Genomic DNA, 20,425 nt, shown 5'->3' with positions numbered 1-20,425 from the left:
GGGAGAACATGCAAACTCCACACAGGAGGTTCGATCTTATGACCTCAGAACTGTGCCGCACACACGCTCACCACCGCTCCGCCGTGCTGCCCACAAGTCAAACAGTTACAACTCTTTCTCGACGTCTAAAAATCGACCGAATTAAAATACACGGTTGCAGATGTTTTAGAGCTGTAAACAGGTCATTAAAACCTACCTTAAGAAAATGTGTGAGATACAATGTTTAGTATTTGATATTTTGATCAAATTGGACTTGGGACCGGGTAGGACTTCGTGCTACCCTCATCTGAAGGTATGAGATTAAGGCGAGAACAAAAACCTTCTATTTCTTGGAGTTCAACTCCAATGACTCGATGATAGTAGCGCTTTCAGTTCTGATATCGATTTCCCAGTGTTCCCGTTTCAAAAGGCGGCCATTTTTTCTCCGAAGGATTGAAGAACAATATTCAACGGTCTTGGTCTTGGGATCGAAGGCCGATCGGACGGGAACGTCACGTTTTTGGTGTGTTTTCAGGCATTTTATCGGCGACGGGGAACGGCTACGTCCTTTACATGACCTTCAAACGCAAAAGCAAGTTGAAGCCGCAAGAGCTCATCACCGTCAACTTGGCCATCTTCGATTTCGGCATTTCAGGTAAATGGGAAATGGTCTGTATTTGTGTAGCGCTCTACCAGTCACGGAAGAACTCCTGAAGCGCTCTACAATGTACTTCACACTCCCCCATTCACACACACACTCACACACCGATAGCAAAGACAGCCATGCGACTGGCCTACCTGCTTATCGGGAGCATTAGAGGTTCGGTGTCTTGCCCAAGGACACTTCGGAGGGAATCAGTAACACACTGATAGCAGTAACAGCATTAAGGGTTCAGTGTCTTGCCCAAGGACAATCCCACATTTAACTCAGAGGGAATCGAACCTGAGACCTCTTGGTCCTAACACAACAATGTACTTCACACTTCCTTCTGCATTTAAACACACCCTAACACACTGGTAGCAGCAACAGCATTAAAGGTTCAGTGTCTTGCCCAAGGACACTTCTGCATTCTACTGGAATTAGCCGGGAATCAAACCCGGGACCTCTTTGGTCCCGAGACGAGCCCTCTACAATGTACTTCACACTTACTCATTCACACACACACTCACACACCGATAGCGAAGTCAGGCATGCAAGGTGCCTACCTGATGATTGGGAAAATTTCTCTCTTTGTCTCTCTCTCTCTCTCTCTCTCTCTCTTTCTCTTTTTTACTTGTCTTTTTTTCTCGCTGTGTCTCTTTTTTCTTTGTCTTTCTCTTTGTTCTCTCTTTCTATCCCTCTCCTTCTCTCTCTCTTTTCTCTTTCTTATCTTCTCTTTCTCTTCTCTCTTTTTTGTTGTCTCTTTTCCACTCTGTTATATTGTTTTCTTTATCTCTTTTTATTTTATTTTATGTCTCTTTGTCTCTTTTTGTTCTCTCTTTTTTTTTCTTTCTCTATCTTTCTCTCTGTCTCTCTCTCTCTTTCTCTCTCTCTCTCTCTCTCTTTCTCTCTCTGTATTTATTATCTCTCTTTGGCTCTCTCTTTCTCTGGCTCTCTCTGTATTTACTCTCTCTCTTTGGCTCTCTCTCTTTTTCTCTTTTTTACTTGTCTTTCTTTCTCGCTGTGTCTCTTTTTTCTTTGTCCCTCTCTTTGTTCTCTCTTTCTATCCCTCTCCTTCTCTCTCTCTCTCTCTTTTCTCTTTCTTATCATCTCTTTCTCTTCTCTTTTTTTAATGTCTCTTTTCCTCTCTGTTTTATTGTTTTCTTTCTCTTTTTACTTCATCTCTCTTTGTCTCTTTTGTTCTCTCCTTCTTTCTCTTTTTTCTTTCTCTCTCTCTCTGCATTTCTTCTCTCTCTCTCTCTGTCTCTCTTTCTCTCTCTCTCTCTCTCTCTCTTTCTCTCTCTCTCTGGCTTTCTCTCTTTCTCTTTTTTAAAGGTTCTTGAAAAAAGGGGCCACGATGAACCCCGAGGAAGGAAAGACACGCTATCGCTTCTTGCGACGACGTCTACGACGTTTTTGTTTTCAACTGGCTTTTCGAAAGAGGGTCACAAACGGGCGGTTTGGGGAATTTTCCGGCCCCGGAAATGTTTCCACGCTCCCGTTCGGATTCCTCGGCGTCCGGAATGGATTTTCACGGCTCGACAAAGCGCGTCCTTCATTTCCGTCCTCAAAGTTTGGAATTTCGATTCCAGTGAGAAAAGAAATCAAGCGCTCCTTCGCAGAGCTAGCCGATGCTAACGCTCTCCCGTAGTTGACAACGCCGGTTTATGCGAGGTTCGTAAGGGTGCTTGAAATCCTGGAAAAGGTTGTGTTTTCGAGGTCGGGGAAATGCTTGAATTTGGGGTAAAGTGCTTGAAAATGCTTGACATTGTTGCCAGTGTGGAAAAACTAAAAATAGGACTGAAAATACTATTACAGAAATATTAATGAATCACTATTAAATACTATTACAGTATTGCCACAGACATATTACAAATGACTATGACGGAAATACTATGCACAATACAAATACAGTAATACTACAGAAATATTCCAAAAATCCTACTACAAAAATATTACTATGAAAGTACTACAAAAACACTACAGAAATACTACAACAAATCTTACTACATAAATACTACTCAGAAGTACTACAAAAATACCACAGAAATACTACAAAAAATCCTACTAAGTAAATACCACTACAAAAGTACCACAAAAATACCACAGAAATACTACAAAAACCTACTGCATAAATACCACTACGAAAGTACTACAAAAAATACCACAGAAATACTACAAACACCTACTGCATAAATACTACAACAAAAGTACTACAAAATACCACAGAAATACTACAATAAATCCTACTACATAAATACTACTACGGAAGTACTACAAAAATGCCACAGAAATACCACAAAAACCTACTACACAAATACCACTACGAAAGTACTACAAAAAATACCACAGAAATACTGAAAAAACCTACTGCATAAATACTACTACGGAAGTACTACAAAAATGCCACAGAAATACCACAAAAAATCCTACTAAATAAATACTACGACGTAAGTACTACAAAAATACCACAGAAATACTAAAAGAAAACACTACTACAGAAATACTACTCTGCAAATATTACAAACATACAAACGAAAAATTCTACTGCAATAAAACAAATACAGTAATTCCACAGAAATACTACAAAAATCCTACTACGGATTCCTTTTTAAGGAATACTACAGAAATACTAAAACAGAAATACTACTACAGAAGTAATACAAAAATACCACAGAAATACAAAAACAGAACTACTCCTCCAGAAATACTACACATAGATGCAAAAAATACAAATCAGAAATTCTAATGCAATAACACAAATAGTAATTTATAGTAATAGGAATTTCACAAAAACTTATAGTAATAGTAATTTCACAAAAATACTACAAAAATATTACTGCAGAATCCTTTTTTAGGAATATTACAGAAATACTAAAACAGAAATACTCGTACAGTAATACTACTACAGAAGTACTACATAAATACCACATAAATACTAAAATAGAAATACTCCTGCAGAAATACTACTACAGAAGTGCTACATAAATACCACAGAAATATTCAAACAGAAATACTCCTACAGAAATACTACTACAGAAGTGCTACATAAATACCACAGAAATATTCAAACAGAAATACTCCTATAGAAATACTACTACAGAAGTACTACAAAAATACCACAGAAATACTAAAACAGAAATACTCTTACACAAATACTACTACAGAAGTACTACAAAAATACCACAGAAATACTAAAACAGAAATACTCTTACACAAATACTACTATAGAGGTACTACAAAAAAAAACACAGAAATACGACAAAAAAATCCTACTACTTAAATACTACGACGGAATTACTCCAAAAATACCACAGAAATACTAAAACAGAAATACTCCTACAGAAATACTACTACAGAAGTACTACAAAAATACCACAGAAATACTAAAACAGAAATACTCTTACACAAATACTACTACAGAAGTACTCCAAAAATACCACAGAAATACTAAAACAGAAATACTCCTACAGAAATACTACTACAAAAGTACTACAAAAATACCACAGAAATACTAAAACAGAAATACTCTTACACAAATACTACTACAGAAGTACTACAAAAATACCACAGAAATACTAAAACAGAAATACTCCTACAGAAATACTACCCATAGATACAAAAAAATCAGAAAATCTACTGCAATAAAACAATTACAGTAATTTCACAAAAGAATCCTTTTTCAGGAATACTACAGAAATATTAGGAAAACACTGATCAAAAAGTACTAGAAAATGCAGAATACTACACAAATACTATTTGAGAAATACTACAGGGGGCTCTCCATTGTAAAGGAAACGCTCGTCGTGACTTCTCGGGGGGGAAAAAAAACTGCGATTTTATTTCGATGGCGATATTGGTATTTCCCGACTGCGCCTGAAGTGGCCTTTAGCCCTTCATTTTCTCCAACAGCTCTCCTATTTTTCCTTGGCGTCCTTTACATTCGTGAGACGGTGATAAGAGAATGCAGGAACTGAAATTGGCTAGGTACCCCTACGTACCCCTCCAATATTGGATCCCATTTTTTTCTCATTTTTCAAAATATTTTCAACAAGAATCCTGCAATAGAAATCAAAATACAATATCAAACTATATATATATATATATATATATATATATATATACACTACCCAGTTATTTGTAATTTTTATGAATTAAAAAATGTAGTATATATAATTTTGTTAATTTTTAGCTCAAACAAAAAATACATTGTTCATAATCATTTTTACAATTACCAGGAGATGGCATTAAAGAGAAGCACAAGAGAAAAAAAGGACTCGAAAAACGAGCTGCACTTCAAATATGACCACTCGATGTGGCCTAAGCTTCTCTTAGTCCCTCTCTTTTATTCTCTCTCTTGTTCCCTCTTTTTTCCTCTCTTTTTCTCTCTTTCTTCTCTCTCTTTGTCTCTCTCTTTTTCTTTGGTACTTGTCTTTCTTTCTCGCTGTGTCTCTTTTTTCTTTGTCTTTCTCTGTTCTCTCTTTCTCTCTGTCTCCTTCTCTCTCTCTTTTGTCTTTTGTTGTCTCTCTTCCTCTCTTTGTTTTATTTTTCGTTCTATATCTCCTTTTACTTTATTTTACCTTTCTCTCTTTCTCTCTCTCTCTTTCATTCGCTCTTTCTCTTTTTTTCTCTCTTTTTTTCTCTCTCTTTCTTCTCTCTATTTCTCTCTCTCTTTCTGTGTTTCCTTGTCTCTCTTTCTTTCTTGCTGTGTTGCTGTGTCTCTTTTTTCTTTGTTTTTCTCTCTTTTATTTTCTCTTTCTCTTCTTCTCGTATTTGGTCTGTTTTTGTTATCTCTCTTTCTCTCTCTGTTTTCTTTTTTTCTTTTTCTGTCTCTTTTTACTTCATTTTGTGTTTTCCTCTCTCTTTTTATCTCTCTCTCTCCTTTGTTCTCTCTTTCTCTCTCTCTCTCTCTCTTTCATTCACTCGTTTTTTTTCTTTCATTCTCTTTTTTTCTCTGTCTCTCTCTTTCTCTCTCTCTCTATTTCTTCTCTCTTGTCTCTCTCTCTCTCTCTCTCTCTCTTTTCCCTTGTCTCTTGTTCTCCTCTCTCTCTTTTATTTTCTCTTTTTCTCTTTTTATTTGCTCTCTTTTTTGTTGTTTCTCTATCTCTGTTTTATTTTCTTTCTCTGTCTCTTTTGACTTCACTTTGTCTCTTTAGTTCTCTCTTTGTCCCTCTCTCTTTCATTCGCTCTTTTTTTCTCTCTTTCTCTGCATCTCTCTTTTTTTTTTTTTTTCTCTCTCACTTTTGTACTCTCTCCCCCTCTCTCCTTTTCCTCCTCTCTTTTTCCTACCGGTCCGGCTCCCGTGAGAGTTTCGAGAAGCCTCTCGCGCGTCCTTTACATCCACGAGCCGGTGACACGAGAACGCAGTCGGACGGGAGCTTCGACGTCGATGACCGTCCGATATTTTGTCCCCCGTCGATTGGTGGATTATTCTGGATTTCGACGGAGTTGAACTCTCAACCTCCGGCGGCTCTCCGTTCCCGACGCCGATCGGGGGTTTTGGCGGTCCCCGTCCGTCAAAGAGACAAAGACGCCTTGTGCAAAAGCCTCCATGTGTTTGCCTCTCGGCGCTCCTTTCCTAGTAATTCCCGCCGGATGCCGACCCGTCTTTCTCTATCCCGTGACGGACGGCGTTCCCGACCCCGTTCCCTTCCCGATCGTTCCCGACCTCGTCCTCGACCCTCCGATAAACACGGACGATCCCTCCGCTCGACCGCCCTTGCCCGAGGAATCTCGTATGTCCCACTACTACGGAAGTACTACGGAAATACCACAGTAATACTACAAAAAATCATACTACATAGATACTACTACAGAAGTACTACAAAAATACCACAGAAATACTACAAAAAATCCCACTGCATAAATACTACTACGGAAGTACTACAGAAATACCACAGAAATACTACAAAAACTCCTACGACATAAATACTACTACGGAAGAACTACAAAATACCACAGAAATACTACAAAAAGTCCTACTACATAAATACTACTATGGAAGTACAACAAAAATGCCACAGAAATACTAAAAAATATCCTACTACATAAATACTACTACGGAAGAACCACATAAATGCCACAGAAATGCTACAAAAAATCCTACGACATAAATACTACTATAGAAGTACTACAAAAATACCACAGAAATACTACAAAAAAATCCTACTACATGACTACTACTAGAGAAGTACTAGAAAAATACCACAGCGATTCTACAAAAAAATCCTACCACATGAATACTACTACAGAAGTACTACAAAAATACTACAGAAATACTACAAAAAAGCCACTAAATAAATACTACGATGGAAGTACTACAGAAAAAACACAGAAATACTACAAAAAAATCCTACGACATAAATACTACTACGAAAGAACCACATAAATGCCACAGAAATACTAAAAAAAAATCTACTACATAAATAGTACTCCAAAAGTACTACAAAAATACCACAGAAATACTGCAAAAAATCCCACTGTATAAATACTACTACGGAAGTACTACAGAAGTACCACAGAAATACTACAAAAAAATCCCACTGCATAAATACTACTACAAAAGTACTACAAAAATACCACAGAAATACTACAAAAAATCCTACGACATAAATACTACTACGGAAGTATGACTAAAATACCACAGAAGTACTACAAAAAATCCTACGACATAAATACTACTACGGAAGTACTACAAAAATACCACAGAAATACTACAAAAAAATCCCACTGCATAAATACTACTACAAAAGTACTACAAAAATACCACAGAAATACTACAAAAAAATCCTACGACATAAATACTACTACGGAAGTATGACTAAAATACCACAGAAGTACTGCAAAAAATCCTACTACATAAATCCTACTACGGAAGTACTACAAAAATACTACAGAAATACTACAACAAATCCCCTTTTTTGATGTCTCTCCCACCTGACTTTGTCTCTCTTTTTCCCCTGCTCACTCTTACTCTCTTTCTTTTTCTGTCATTTCACTTCTCTCATTCTTTTTCTCTTTTTCTTTCTCTCTTCAATCCTTTCTTTTCTTCTTTCTTTATATCTCAGTTCTGCTCTCTCTTTTTCTCCCACTGTTACTCTGTCTCCCTTGTTCTCCCCTATCTGTTTATCGCTTTCTCTTTCCTTCCACCTCTTTCTCTCTTTTTCTCCCTCTCTCTTTCTCTTAAACTTACTAGTCCGGCCCCCGTGAATTTTTTTTTATAGCATTTGTGGCCCCTAGCTAAAATGAGTTTGAGACCCTTGCACTAAAACATACTGCGAGTGTCTGAAAGGGTTAGTCTTGATTTCATGCGGCTTATACTCCAGCGCGGCCTATATATGAAAAATATATACAAAATATTTTATTTTGGAGGTGTGCCTTATAATCCGGTGCAAAATATCTGGGGTATCCTATTTTTGTCACCAGATTTACCGCTTTTATCCCGATCCTGTCCTTCTCTTTATTCATCATTTAATTTACTGGCACCGTGAGTAAAAATACTGTGGTGATGAGATAATAATTGAGGCCTTTTCCAATGTCATCTGTAACAGTAGATGTATGGTGCTTAAGTTTTGACCCTCTCACCGCCGCCACCCAGGTTCGATTCCCGTTGCAGACGCTGTTTTGGTGCCATTGCACTAATACATACTGAGAGTGTCTGAACGGGTTAGTCTTGATTTCATGTGGCTTATAGTCCAGTGCGGCTTATAAATGAAAAATGTATACTAAAACATTATGAAGCAAAAATATCCGGGATATCCTATTTTTGTCGCCAGATTTCCCGCTTTTATCCCAATCCTGTCCTTCTCTTTATTTATCATTTAATTTACCGGCACCGTGAGTAAAAATACTGTGATCATGAGATAACAATTGAGGCCTTTTCCAATGTCATCTGTATCAGTAGTTGGTATGGTGCTTAAGTTTTGACCCTCTCACCGCCGCCACCCAGGTTCGATTCCCGTTGCAGACGCTGTTCTAGTGCCATTACACTAATACCTACTGAGAGTGTCTGAAAGGGTTAGTCTTGATTTCATGCGGCTTATAGTCCAGCGCGGCTTATCAATGAAAAATGTATACAAAAGACATTATAAAGCAAAAATATTGATCGTTTTGTCACCAGATTTACTGCTTTTATCGCGACCGATGCATCGAGGCGATCCCGATGTCCCCATCCTGTCCTTCTCTTTACTTATCATTTAATTTACGGCGTAACTAAATATATTGTTCGGCGATACGCACAGTATGAAGTGGCAATCATAAATAATAACTTTCACACCCGCCGTTTTTTTTTCCCCTTATGATTCTCAGCAGCCACCAGGCAGACAGGAAATTCATTGAAATGCGGCGTTAGCCCGGGACCACCATTAGTTCCGCCGAGTGTAAAACGCTGACGTTCCCGCCCGCGGTTCCGTTCCCGCTGTACGGATGAGCCGTACAGTTTGAGGAATGGCAGATGTCGGCGGGCCTGAGAAAACGCCGGCAGGGGCAATTTGCTCTCCGGCAGTCACAAGTTTGAAAGGCGGCCGCAAATCCCATTTATTTGTGGACTTTTATGTAGGTCCTACTGAACGGACTGAAACCGCAGGCTGGAAACGTCTTAGCGGAAGAACAGAACAGGTTTCGGGGTGGGAAGGAGCGTTTGTCATCATCCTATGGGAGAGGTTTCAACAACCACAGAAACCTCGATTATCTCTTTGTGGATTTCAAGAGGAGGTTTGACAGAGTGTGGGAACCCGCATTGTGGGCCACGAAGCTGAAGTTCAAGGACCAATGATGCCAACAGTTCGCTTCTGATCCATGGTACCAACCACAGTCGGTTTTTCAACATTTCCCTGGAGAAGATCATGACAGAAGCACTGGACCAACATTTAGGGTCCGTCACTCACCTCCATCTTGTTGATAATATGGCCAAAGTGTTAGGAGATGAACAGGAACTCAGAGATCTGGTCAATCCCCCGGACGAAGCATCAAGCCGGTAAGGGAATGGACATCGGCACAGAAAAAATTAGGGCCAGGAACTAGCGCAGACCATATGCCAATGCCAACAGCTGGTACCGTTGGAGACTGCATTCTTCTCTCCAACTCTATACAAGATCTTCCTGGGGAAGATCATGATCCCTGGACCAACATTGAAGGTTCTGTCAGTATCAGAGGACCAAATGTCACTAACCTCCGTTTTGCAGATGATTTTCCTGGACTGGCAGGAGAAGAACAGGAACTCGGAGGTCTGGTCAATCCCCTGGACGAGGCATCAAGCCAGTAAGGGAATGGAAATCAGCACAGAAAAAACTAGGTAGGGCCAGGAACTAGTGCAGACCAATGGTACTGTTGGAGCATGTGTGCCAGATGAGGCTGCATTCTTCTCTCCAACTCCATTCAGCATCTTCCTGGAGAAGATCATGACCGCATCCCTGGACCAACATTAAAGGTCCTGTCAGTATCAGAGGACCAAATGTCACTAACCTCCGTTTTGCAGATGATTTTCCTGGACTGGCAGGAGAAGAACAGGAACTCAGAGGTCTGGTCAATCCCCTGGACGAATCATCAAGCCAGTAAGGGAATGGAAATCAGCATAGGAAAAAAACTAGGGCCAGGAACTAGTGCAGACCAATGGTACCGTTGGAGCATGTGTGCCAGACGAGGCTGAATTCATCTCTCCAAGTCTATTCAACATCTTCCTGGAGAAGATCATGACCGCATCCCTGGACCAACATTGAAGGTCCTGTCAGTATCAGAAAGGACCAAATGTCACTAACCTCCATTTTGCAGATGATTTTCCTGGACTGGCAGGAGAAGAACAGGAATTTAGAGGTCTGGCCAATTGCCTGGACAAAGCATCAAGCAGGAAGAAAAACAAAATGAATGACCAACAACCCCCAAGCTAGCACCACAAACATCACCACCATCAGTCACCAAGAGCTTGAACCTGTCACCAAATTTGAATATCTTGGAGCTGTTATATCAGAAGAAGAGTGAGAACCGGAAATCATGGATAGCTCCACCCATAGCTACACTTGCCAGGGACAAGAGCATAGCAATGAAATCCAGGATCAAACTCATAAAAGCGCTGGTGACTTCCATCTTTATGGACTCTAACAGGAGGAAAATCCAGGCCACAGGAAACTTCTGAGCATCAGGACAAACAGTGTGTGAAACCATCAAGGGGCACATTGGACCCAACCAAGAACTGTTGTCAACTGTGCACAGTGGTATGGTCACGTCACAAGATCATCAGGACCGACTGAGATCATTCTCGGGGGCGCAGTCCAAGCAGGCAGAGGATGAACTTTGCAGACAACATCAATGAATGGACGGCTACCAACTTCGCCAGGACCCAAAACAGGCTAGAAACTGTCAACAGTGGAGAAGGTTGTTCAGAGTTTGGTCCTCAGGGGTGTCTCGACGACCCAAAACAGGCTAGAAACCGTCAACAGTCGAGAAGGTTGTTCAGAGTTTGGTCCACAGGGGTGTCCCGACGGCCCAGGTAGCTAAGGGATCAGTGAATAATGATATAAATGATATTCTTGTGCATAATCCAGTTTCCAATTTTTTTTTATGAATATCCTGGTAAAAATGACTAGATTTCCTGACCTGAATACTGATTCGTTTGAAGTTTGAAGTATTTCGAAGATATGTTCCTCAAACGGACAAGAAGAGCCAAGATGGCCTCTTAGCTTACTTAGCCTTGGTTCACACCGTAGGGAAACCAGATCCAACCTGTGTAACATTTTCCATTTATTCACACCAGACCCAGGCCACTTTCATATGTGGTCCTAATGTCAGGACCAGAACGGAGACAGGACCCACTTGCGTTAAGTTTCTATAATAAATCTGCCCCCGGCTATGTTTGTTCATTTTCCCTAAATTAAGAAAAGAGCATGCATTGTTAGGAGCATGAAGTTTGTGTTTGGTTAATGGAATCAGATAACTCATTCGACTAATTTGGTAAACGATACATTTGGAATATAGTTTCTTCCCTAACAGTATATCGCGGATAGCAGAACTTTCCGAAGCGTTCCGGACGCAGTATTGGTCTTTCGGGTCACGTCGGTTTTCGGCGTCTGGACGACATCAAAGCCAATTCTCCGGCGAGCGCTCGACCGACCGGACGGTTGGCGGACTCGATCAGCTTCCGTCCGATTTTCAAAGGCGAGCGTTCGGAATACGTCGGCTAATCCGTGGCGCCGTGACCGATGCGCTTTGTTGCCTAGCGTGATACGCATCGCTAACGAGTTGAGCGCTGCGCCCGGCCGCCTCAGGGATTAAAAGTGCTCTCCGTAGGTGAATGAAGAAAAACTTGAACTGAAAAAATAAAACAGGCCTGGAAATATTGAGTTTGCTTTCTGCTCAAATGTCTGTGCGCCATGAGAGAATCGACCGCGTTTTCAATTCATTTGGGTAGCATTTTCCTTTTCTGGCCTGGGAGAGTAGAATGTCTTTCTGAGAAAGCTCTTATAACAAAACTGAAAATGCCGAGTCAGCTTTTTCTGTCTATGTTTCACATCTAAGGTAACTTACCCGACTACCTGTAAAAGATGGTGTTGATATTCAATGTTGTTCTGGCCTGGGAGAGTGCAATGTCTTTCTGAGAAAGTTCTTTTAACAAAAGCTAAAAACGCCAAGTCAGCTTTTACTGTTCATTTTTCAAATCTAAGGTAACTCACCTGACTACCTGTAAAAGATGGTGTTGATTTTCAATGTTGTTCTGGCCTGGGAGAGTGCAATGTCTTTCTGAGAAAGTTCTTTTAACAAAAGCTAAAAACGTCAAATCAGCTTTTTCTGTTCATTTTTCGCATCTAGGGGTAACTTATCTTACTACCTGTAAAGGATGGTGTTGATATTCAATGTTGTTCTGGCCTTGGAGAGTGCAATGTCTTTCTGGGAGAAAATTCTGACTCAACTAAAGAAAAAGTGCATAGTCAGCCTTTTTGGCACATTTCACATTTATGACTGCCTATAATGATGGTTTTGATGGTTTTCAATGTCATCTAGTCCTGGGAGAGTAAAAAATACCAAGATAATCAAACAAAAAAATGCTGAGTCAGCTTTTTTGTTCATTTTTCACATCTAGGGTAACTTACCTGTCTGCCTGTGAAAAATGCTGTTGGTATTCAATGTCATTCTGGCCCAGGAGAGTGGAATTTCTTTCTAGAAAGAAATGCTGTGTCATCACAACCAAAAGTACCGAGTTAGAGTCAGCTTTTTATGTTCATTTTTCACACCTAGGGTAACTTCCCTGCCTGCCTGTGAACAATGCTGTTGGTATTCAAAATCATTCTGGTCAGGAGAGTGGAATGTCTTTCTAGAAAGAAATACTGCGTCATCACAACCCAAAGTTCTGAGTCAGCTTTTTTTGTTCATTTTTCACATCTAGAGTAACTTACCTGTCAGCCTGTGGAAAATGCTGTTAGTATTCAATGTCATTCCAGGCCAGGAGAGTGGAATGTCTTTCTAGAAAGAAATGTCATCACAACCAAAAAGTACTGAGTCAGCTTTTAGGAGCATTTTTCACATCTAGGGTAACCTACCTGACTTCCTCTGAATGATAATGGTCCTATCCAACTCATTTCCCCCTTGTGGACAGACACACAACCAAACAGGCCAAAACATTTTATTGACTTTTCAGAAGCTTGTCAGCACGCAAGCTAGCCTCCTCCGAATTGAGAAATGTAGCTGCTAGCATACAACGGTTGTTCATCTGATATTGATTTTAATCAACGCTTTACTAGACAATGACGAAAAATACTCACCGTATTTCTGTGCTTCTTGTGTTTTGTTTCCACCCCCGTCCCGCTCTTCAGTGACAGGAAAGCCCTTCTTTGTCATTTCTAGTTTCTCCCACCGTTGGTTGTTCGGTTGGGAAGGTTGCCAGTTCTACGGCTGGGCCGGCTTTTTCTTCGGTTGCGGGAGCCTCACCACCATGACGGTGGTCAGCCTGGACCGCTACCTGAAGATCTGCCATCTCCGATACGGTGAGTTCCGGAGGGTTAGGAATGAAGAGTATAACCGCCGACCGGTGCCACCATCAACAACCGGAGAGATCACTGACGAGTGACATGACCACTGGTCGGTAGCGTGATCTCCAAACCGGTGGTGTGATCAGCAACTGGTGGCGGGATCACTTTTGGTGGCATGATCCCCGACGTTGGCCTGATTACTTGCCACTTGCTTCATCACCAACTGGTCGTGTGATCAACAACTGGTGGCGTGATCACCCTTGGTAGCATGATCCCCGACCACTGACTGGTAGCGTGATCTCCAAACCGGTGGCATGATCACCAATCGATTGCATGATCCCCGACGTTGGCCTGATTACTTACCACTTGCTTCATCACCAACTGGTAGTATGATCAGCAACTGGTGGCGGGATCACCCTTGGTGGCATGATCCCCAACCTCTGACCGGTAGCGTGATCTCCAGACCAATGGCGTGATCACCAATCAATTGCGTGATCACCGAAGTTGGCCTGATTACTTACCACTTGCTTCATCGCCATCTGGTAGTGGGATCAGCAACTGGTGGCGTGATCACCGTTGGTGCCATGATCCCTGACCGGTGGTATGACCACTGGCCAGTTGCGTGATCACTGAACGGTGTCATGATCAATGACCAGCGGTGTCGTTACTGACCAGTGGCGTGACCACTCTTCTGATCACCGACTTGTGGCCATGTGATTAAACCGTGTAACTTCCCGATCCTATCCAGGAACCTGGTTGAAACGGCATCACGCCTTCCTGTGCGTGGCCTTTGTGTGGATGTACGCAGCCTTTTGGGCCACTATGCCCCTGGTGGGCTGGGGTAGCTACGCCCCGGAGCCTTTCGGGACCTCCTGCACCCTCAACTGGTGGTTAGCCCAAGCGTCGGTGTCGGGCCAGAGCTTCGTCCTGTCCATCCTCTTCTTCTGCCTCGTGCTACCGACGGCCATTATGGTCTTCTCCTACGTGAGGATCATCTGCCAGGTCAAATCCTCCGCCAAGGAGATCTCGCACTTTGACGCCCGCATCAATCACAACCAAAACCTGGAGATCAAACTCACCAAGGTAGGTCTGGCCGGCATGTTTTGGCTCAAGGGGCTTGACAGTGAGTCTGTAACCTCTTCCCCAGGTGGCCATGCTGATCTGCGCCGGTTTTTTGATCGCCTGGATCCCGTACGCCGTGGTGTCGGTGGTGTCGGCGTTCGGGCAGCCTGACTCGGTACCCATCTCCATTTCGGTGGTCCCGACGCTGCTGGCCAAGTCGTCGGCCATGTACAACCCCATCATCTACCAGTTGGTGGACATCAAGAACTCCTGCCGGCCTCCCTGCTCCAAGGCCTTGGAGAAACGTCGGCGCTTTCCAAAGTCCAAGTAAGATGTCTCAAATGCTTCATCTAGCGCGCTGTAGTTGTGTGTTATAGGTGTCATTGTGTCCTATAGATAATCTGTGTTAGCAGCTAGCTACCTTAGCATCCTTAGTTCCAAATAAGCCGTATCAAACGCTTCGTATACTGCATCGAAGTTGGGTGTTGTGTTTTATAAATAACCTCTGTTAGCAACTAGCTAACTCAGCAGCTTTCCCCAGTTTCAAGTAAAAAGTAACAAATACTTTACATAGCGTATTGCAGTGGCATTGTGTCCTATAAATAATAATATGTGTTAGCAGCTCGCTAACTTCCCATCCTAGTTCCTCAACTTTAGGATGGGAAGGAGTAGCAAAAGCTTCATGTAGCGGATCGTAGTTGCGTAGCGTCCTGTAAATACTCTGTGTCAGCAGCTAGCTAACTTTGCAACCTTAGCCTCTGTTTCTAAACCTCAACCTCAACTAAAGTGTATCAAATGCATCATATAGCGCATCGAACTTGTTAGCCATGGCATGTATTGTATCCTGTAAATCATTTGTGTGAGCAGCTAGCTTAACATCTTTAGCCTCTGTCTCTTTCCTCAGTTTGAAATAAGACATAACAAATGCTTCATATAGCGTATCGAAAATTCTGTGCCACGGTTTGAATTGTGTCCTGTGAATAATCTGGATGAGCAGTTAGCTAGCTTAGCGTCCTTAGCCTCCGTCCCTTTCCTCAGTTTCAAGCTAGAAGTATAAAATTAGGTGTAATGTGTCCTGTAATTGATCTTTGTTAGCAGCTAGCTAACTGAGCGTCCTTAGCCTCCATCTCTTTCCCCAGTTTCAGGTAAGAAGTAGCAAATGCTTCGTGTAGCGGATCGTAGTTGCGTAGTGTCCTGTAAATAATCTGTGTCCGAAGCTAGCTAGCTTAGCGTCCTTAGCCTCCGTCTCTTTCCTCAGTTTCAAGTTAGACGTATCAAATGCTTCGTATGGCGAATCATAATTAGCTTAATGTGTCCTATAATTGACCTTTGTTAGCAGCTAGCTAGCTTAGCGTCGTTAGCTTCCATCTCTTTCCCCAGTTTCAGGTAAAAAGTAGCAAATGTTTTGTGTAGCGGATCGTAGTTGGTAGTGTCCTGTAAATAATCTGTGTCCGCAGCTAGCTAACTTAGCGTCCTTAGCCTCCGTCTCTTTCCTCAGTTTCAAGTTAGACGTATCAAATGCTTCGTATGGCGAATCATAATTAGCTTAATGTGTCCTATAATTGACCTTTGTTAGCAGCTAGCTAGCTTAGCGTCGTTAGCTTCCATCTCTTTCCCCAGTTTCAGGTAAAAAGTAGCAAATGTTTTGTGTAGCGGATCGTAGTTGGTAGTGTCCTGTAAATAATCTGTGTCCGCAGCTAGCTAACTTAGCGTCCTTAGCCTCCGTCTCTTTCCTCAGTTTCAAGTTAGACGTATCAAATGCTTCGTGTGGCGAATCATAATTAGCTTAATGTGTCCTTAACTGATCTTTGTTAGCAGTTAGCTAGCTTAGCGTCCTTAGCCTCCATCTCTTTCAGGTAAAAAGTAGCAAATGTTTTGTGTAGCGGATTGTAGTTGCGTAGTGTCCTATAAATAATCCAAAGCTAGCTAGTTTAGCGTCCTCACCCTCCGTCTCTTTCCTTAGTTTTCGTCTACGTTTTGTTTGGGAAATAGCGAAAAAATGCGGTTTAACGAGAAGCGTGAAATCGGTTTTCAACCCGAGTAACCAAAACCCAATTTTTGGCTTCCACTTTCTAGTTTTGAAGGAATTTCAAGCGGTAAGAAGAGCCAAAAAGGAGCAGCTGACGCCGAAAAAAAAACAGGAACTTTATCCACAGTAGCACGTGCTGGTGTTCACACAACTCCGTCTTTGTTCTTCTGTCTCTGAATTCGATTCCGAGATGTATTCATTTGTCTTCAAACGCGTGACACGTCTTTATAAAGTCCTTTGATTTTCATCAGGGCATTTCCCGCAGATTTATATCTCATTTGATTTGAGTTACAGTGCCTTGCAAAAGTGTTGGCACCCCCAAGGACTTTTGGACGTATTGCCATATTTCAGGTTTCAAACTTATAGATAATTCCTAAGAATTCAACATTTTATATTGTGCTCAACAGATTAGAAAAAAGTTGGAAAAGTAGGTGTTGCAAAAGTATTGGCCCCCTTTGGGTTCATCCTCTGTGCAAGCCACGAGGCTTTTTGAGCATGTGCCCAGAAGTTTTTCTTGAAAGAGAAATATTTGCCCATTCTTCCTTTTTGCTGGGCAATTTTTCGCTACGCCTTGTCTATTTTCCCCGTAACAAATCAATAGAATGTTGATCTTCATCAGGATTCTGAATTTCCTGTCTCGCTCAGCTTGAAGTATAGTTCCCCGAACAGATGCACATAGCGTATCTTTGTATAGAACACCTTCAAGGTTAGATGAGAGATAATAGATTATGTTTCATAAGAAAGGAAAAAACGAAGAATTAGAAAATCGCCGCTTGAAAAATGTTCAGCTGTTGTTTAAGGACATAGTCTCTCTCGTCCTTCGCGTGTTTTTTGAATTTCGTTTGATTTCAGACGGACCCAAATGCAGGGATGCGTGATCAGAGGCCGGGGTGCTCGAAAAAATGGATAATGTTTAATAACAAAACATGTCAGGTAGAACTCTGGGAGGGACGACTAGCAGCGCGTACTGTACTGATTTTTTGACTTTGTATCCTGAAACGCCTTTGTAACTTGAGGCAATATTTTCCCCTTCAGCTACTTTGTAACCTGAAACTTTTGTTCCTAGAGACATTGAAAGGCTTAGCTTTAAGCATATTTTGAAGAACGGATCCACAAAGTGTACTTATATACTACGTCGAACCGTTTCATCGAAACGAAACATCGCGGGTGATGACCTGATAGTGATTTCTGCCAATCGCTCTGAATGTTAAAGTGAAGAAATTCAAGAAAACGGCAGGAGTATGTACGACTTTGATTGGTAGCCAAATTCCTCGTCCTGTAATTAGTGATTCGTATGAAAAGTGGGATGAATACATCTTGATTGTTTTTTGTTTCGGTCAAATATTGGATATCACACTCCCTGGATCATCTCCTAAATGCCCAAATTCTTCCATGTCCTATTTTCTGAAAGACAATGTCTTCTTCTGTTGGATTTCCCCATTTTTTGTGTGTTTTTGGCAGGTTATACACCATTTCCGGCTCTCTGAAGAACCCGCCGGCCCAAGACGAAGCTCAGGCGGAAATGTGAGACCCGGTGGTCCTCCGACTCTCGGTCTCCGTCCCCAGGACTATCCGTCCCTTTCTTGGCTTGGGGTCCCGGCAACCCGCAAGGAAACGTCTGTCTTTTGCAGTTTTGTCATCAGAAATGTCAAGGAAAACGATTTTCTGAGGACGCAAATGTTGACTCAGGAAGTATGGAGCAATGAAATGTTTGCCGTTTCTATCCGAGGATCGAAAAGCAGACTGAAAAGAATCCTCCGCAAGTAGCCTGTTCCGATCATTTTGGGTTGTTTCAGTGAGAGACGTTTCTTCATTCTGAACCTGACGTCATTTTTCACCGTCCAAAATTTGGTCCGTTAGAGTTTGTTTCAAGATAAAGGTTAGGGGTTAAGGTTAGGCTAAGCTTTCCGTCCTCTGGAGTCAGTTTCTAGATAGGGGTAAAGGATTTAGGGTTAGGCTAACCCGAACTGCTAATATTCAGTAGAATGGACTTTGTTTCAGGATAAGGGTTAGGCTAACCTTTCCGTCCTCTGGAGTCCGTTTCAAGATAGGGGTGAAGGATTTAGGGTTAGGCTAACCCCAACTGCTCACATTCAGTCGAATGGACTTTGTTTCAGGATAGGGTTAGTGGTTAAGGTTAAGTTAAGCTTACCGTCCTCTGGAGTCCGTTTCAAGAGAGGGGTAAAGGATTTAGGGTTAGGCTAACCCTAACTGCTAACATTCAGTAGAATAGACTTTGTTTCAAGCTAAGGGTTATGGATGAGGGTTAGGCTAACCTTTTCAGTCCATTGGAGTCCGTTTCATGATAGGGTTAGAAGGCTAGTGCTGAGCTAACCCTAACCCCTGACATTCAGGCTAACGGTGTGTATGTATCTTAATAGGATTACGGTTTGGGGGTAAGTGTTAGGGTTAGGCTAACCCTTTCAGTCTCCTGGAGTTTGTATCAAGATAGTGTTAGGGGATTAGGGTTAGGCTATTGGGGTTCGGCTAACCCAACTAGTCTATTGGAGTCCATTTCAAGATAAGGTTAGGGGCCCTAACCCCAAGATTCAGTCTATTGAAGAACATTTCAGAGTATGTTTAGGTGTTAGGTTAGAGTTAGTCCATTGGAGGATAGGGTTATGATTTAGGGATTGGCTAACCCTAACCCTAACATTCAGTCTATTAGAGTCAGTATAAAGTTAGGTTATGGGATTAGGGTAAGGTTGTTAGGGTTAGGATAACTTAATCAGGGTTAAAATAACTTGAACCCCTAACAGTCAGTCTATTGCAATCCGGTTTAAGATAAAGTTAGGGTTAGGCTAACCCTAACCCCTGCCCTACCAACAATAATGCATTTACTGTATTTCTGGTCTACGAGGCGCATCGGATTACAAGACGGCAAATTGAGTTTTTAGGTGCACCTTATTGTCCAGAAAATACGGTATCTGTTTTCTTTTTAAATCCAACAAAAAGTTGAAAAGGTTCCTTGATAGAAAGTTTTTGTTTTTGATTTTAGCTTAAAGCGCCGACAATCACCAACAATAAGCTTTCACGTGTCTGGATTTGTCCAGAATATTCAGTGTTGGGGAGCAGACATAGGCGCAAAAATCCTAAGAATTTGATTCATTCATTTGAATTTATTCATCCTATACTTCATGTTGAGATCGAATCTGTAAAAATCGGTTTTCTCAATCGTGTACACGCCCATTACCGTAATTTCTGGACTATAAGGCGCACTTTAAAATTTCTAGCAAGTTGGGGGTTTTTAGGGAGACCTTATAGTCCAGAAAATACGGTAATTCGAATTCAACGCTACGACCGAACACTACGAATTGGTCTCATTTTATCGTTTGTCGAAAAAATATGCGAAGTGACGCTTCGACGTTTTCTAGTACATTTAAAAAGCGCGAATACGTGTTTATTGCGTTTTTTGTGTTTTCGGTATGCACTTTGTTATGGAGCGAAATTCCAAAGGCTTCCTGTCCCATTCTTCGACATTGTCCTGTCCTGCTGTCTGCACTTTCCACAATTGGATGTTATTACGTTCTTAAAGGGACATTGTGTATGATTTAGCGCTTCCTAGTGGTACATAAAAAAACTACATTTATTAAAAAAAGACTATATTGATTTGAATACCTTAAATTCCGGACCATTTTTTAAAAATGGTGCGGACCAAAGGAATCAAACTGTTTCATCGAAACAAAGCATGGCAGGGGATGACGTGATAGTGATTTCTGCCAATCGCTCTGAATGTTAAAGTGAAGAAATTCGATAAAT

At 41.6% G+C, this 20,425-nt stretch overlaps 1 protein-coding gene across 1 annotated transcript in view; it reads left to right on the top strand.

Moving 5' to 3' along the window:
* opn5 (opsin 5) overlaps positions 1–19,846 on the top strand; it is a 33,555-nt gene extending 13,709 nt beyond the window's left edge. Inside the window, exons 3-7 of the mRNA XM_088325100.1 lie at positions 515–634; positions 13,420–13,590; positions 14,324–14,658; positions 14,723–14,964; positions 18,128–19,846. Of these exons, the coding sequence (XP_088181226.1) occupies positions 515–634; positions 13,420–13,590; positions 14,324–14,658; positions 14,723–14,964; positions 18,128–18,194 (935 nt within the window). The 3' untranslated portion in view covers positions 18,195–19,846. The remainder of the gene's footprint in view (positions 1–514; positions 635–13,419; positions 13,591–14,323; positions 14,659–14,722; positions 14,965–18,127) is intronic.
* The last annotated feature ends 579 nt before the right edge of the window (positions 19,847–20,425 follow it).

This window comes from Urocampus carinirostris, chromosome 20 (assembly GCF_059441175.1).
Source record: "Urocampus carinirostris isolate Australia breed hairy pipefish chromosome 20, RoL_Ucar_1.0, whole genome shotgun sequence".
NCBI classification, from domain to species: Eukaryota; Metazoa; Chordata; class Actinopteri; order Syngnathiformes; family Syngnathidae; genus Urocampus; species Urocampus carinirostris.
The sequence above is the reverse complement of the archived record's forward strand: the minus strand, read 5'-3'. Positions and strand labels throughout refer to the sequence as shown.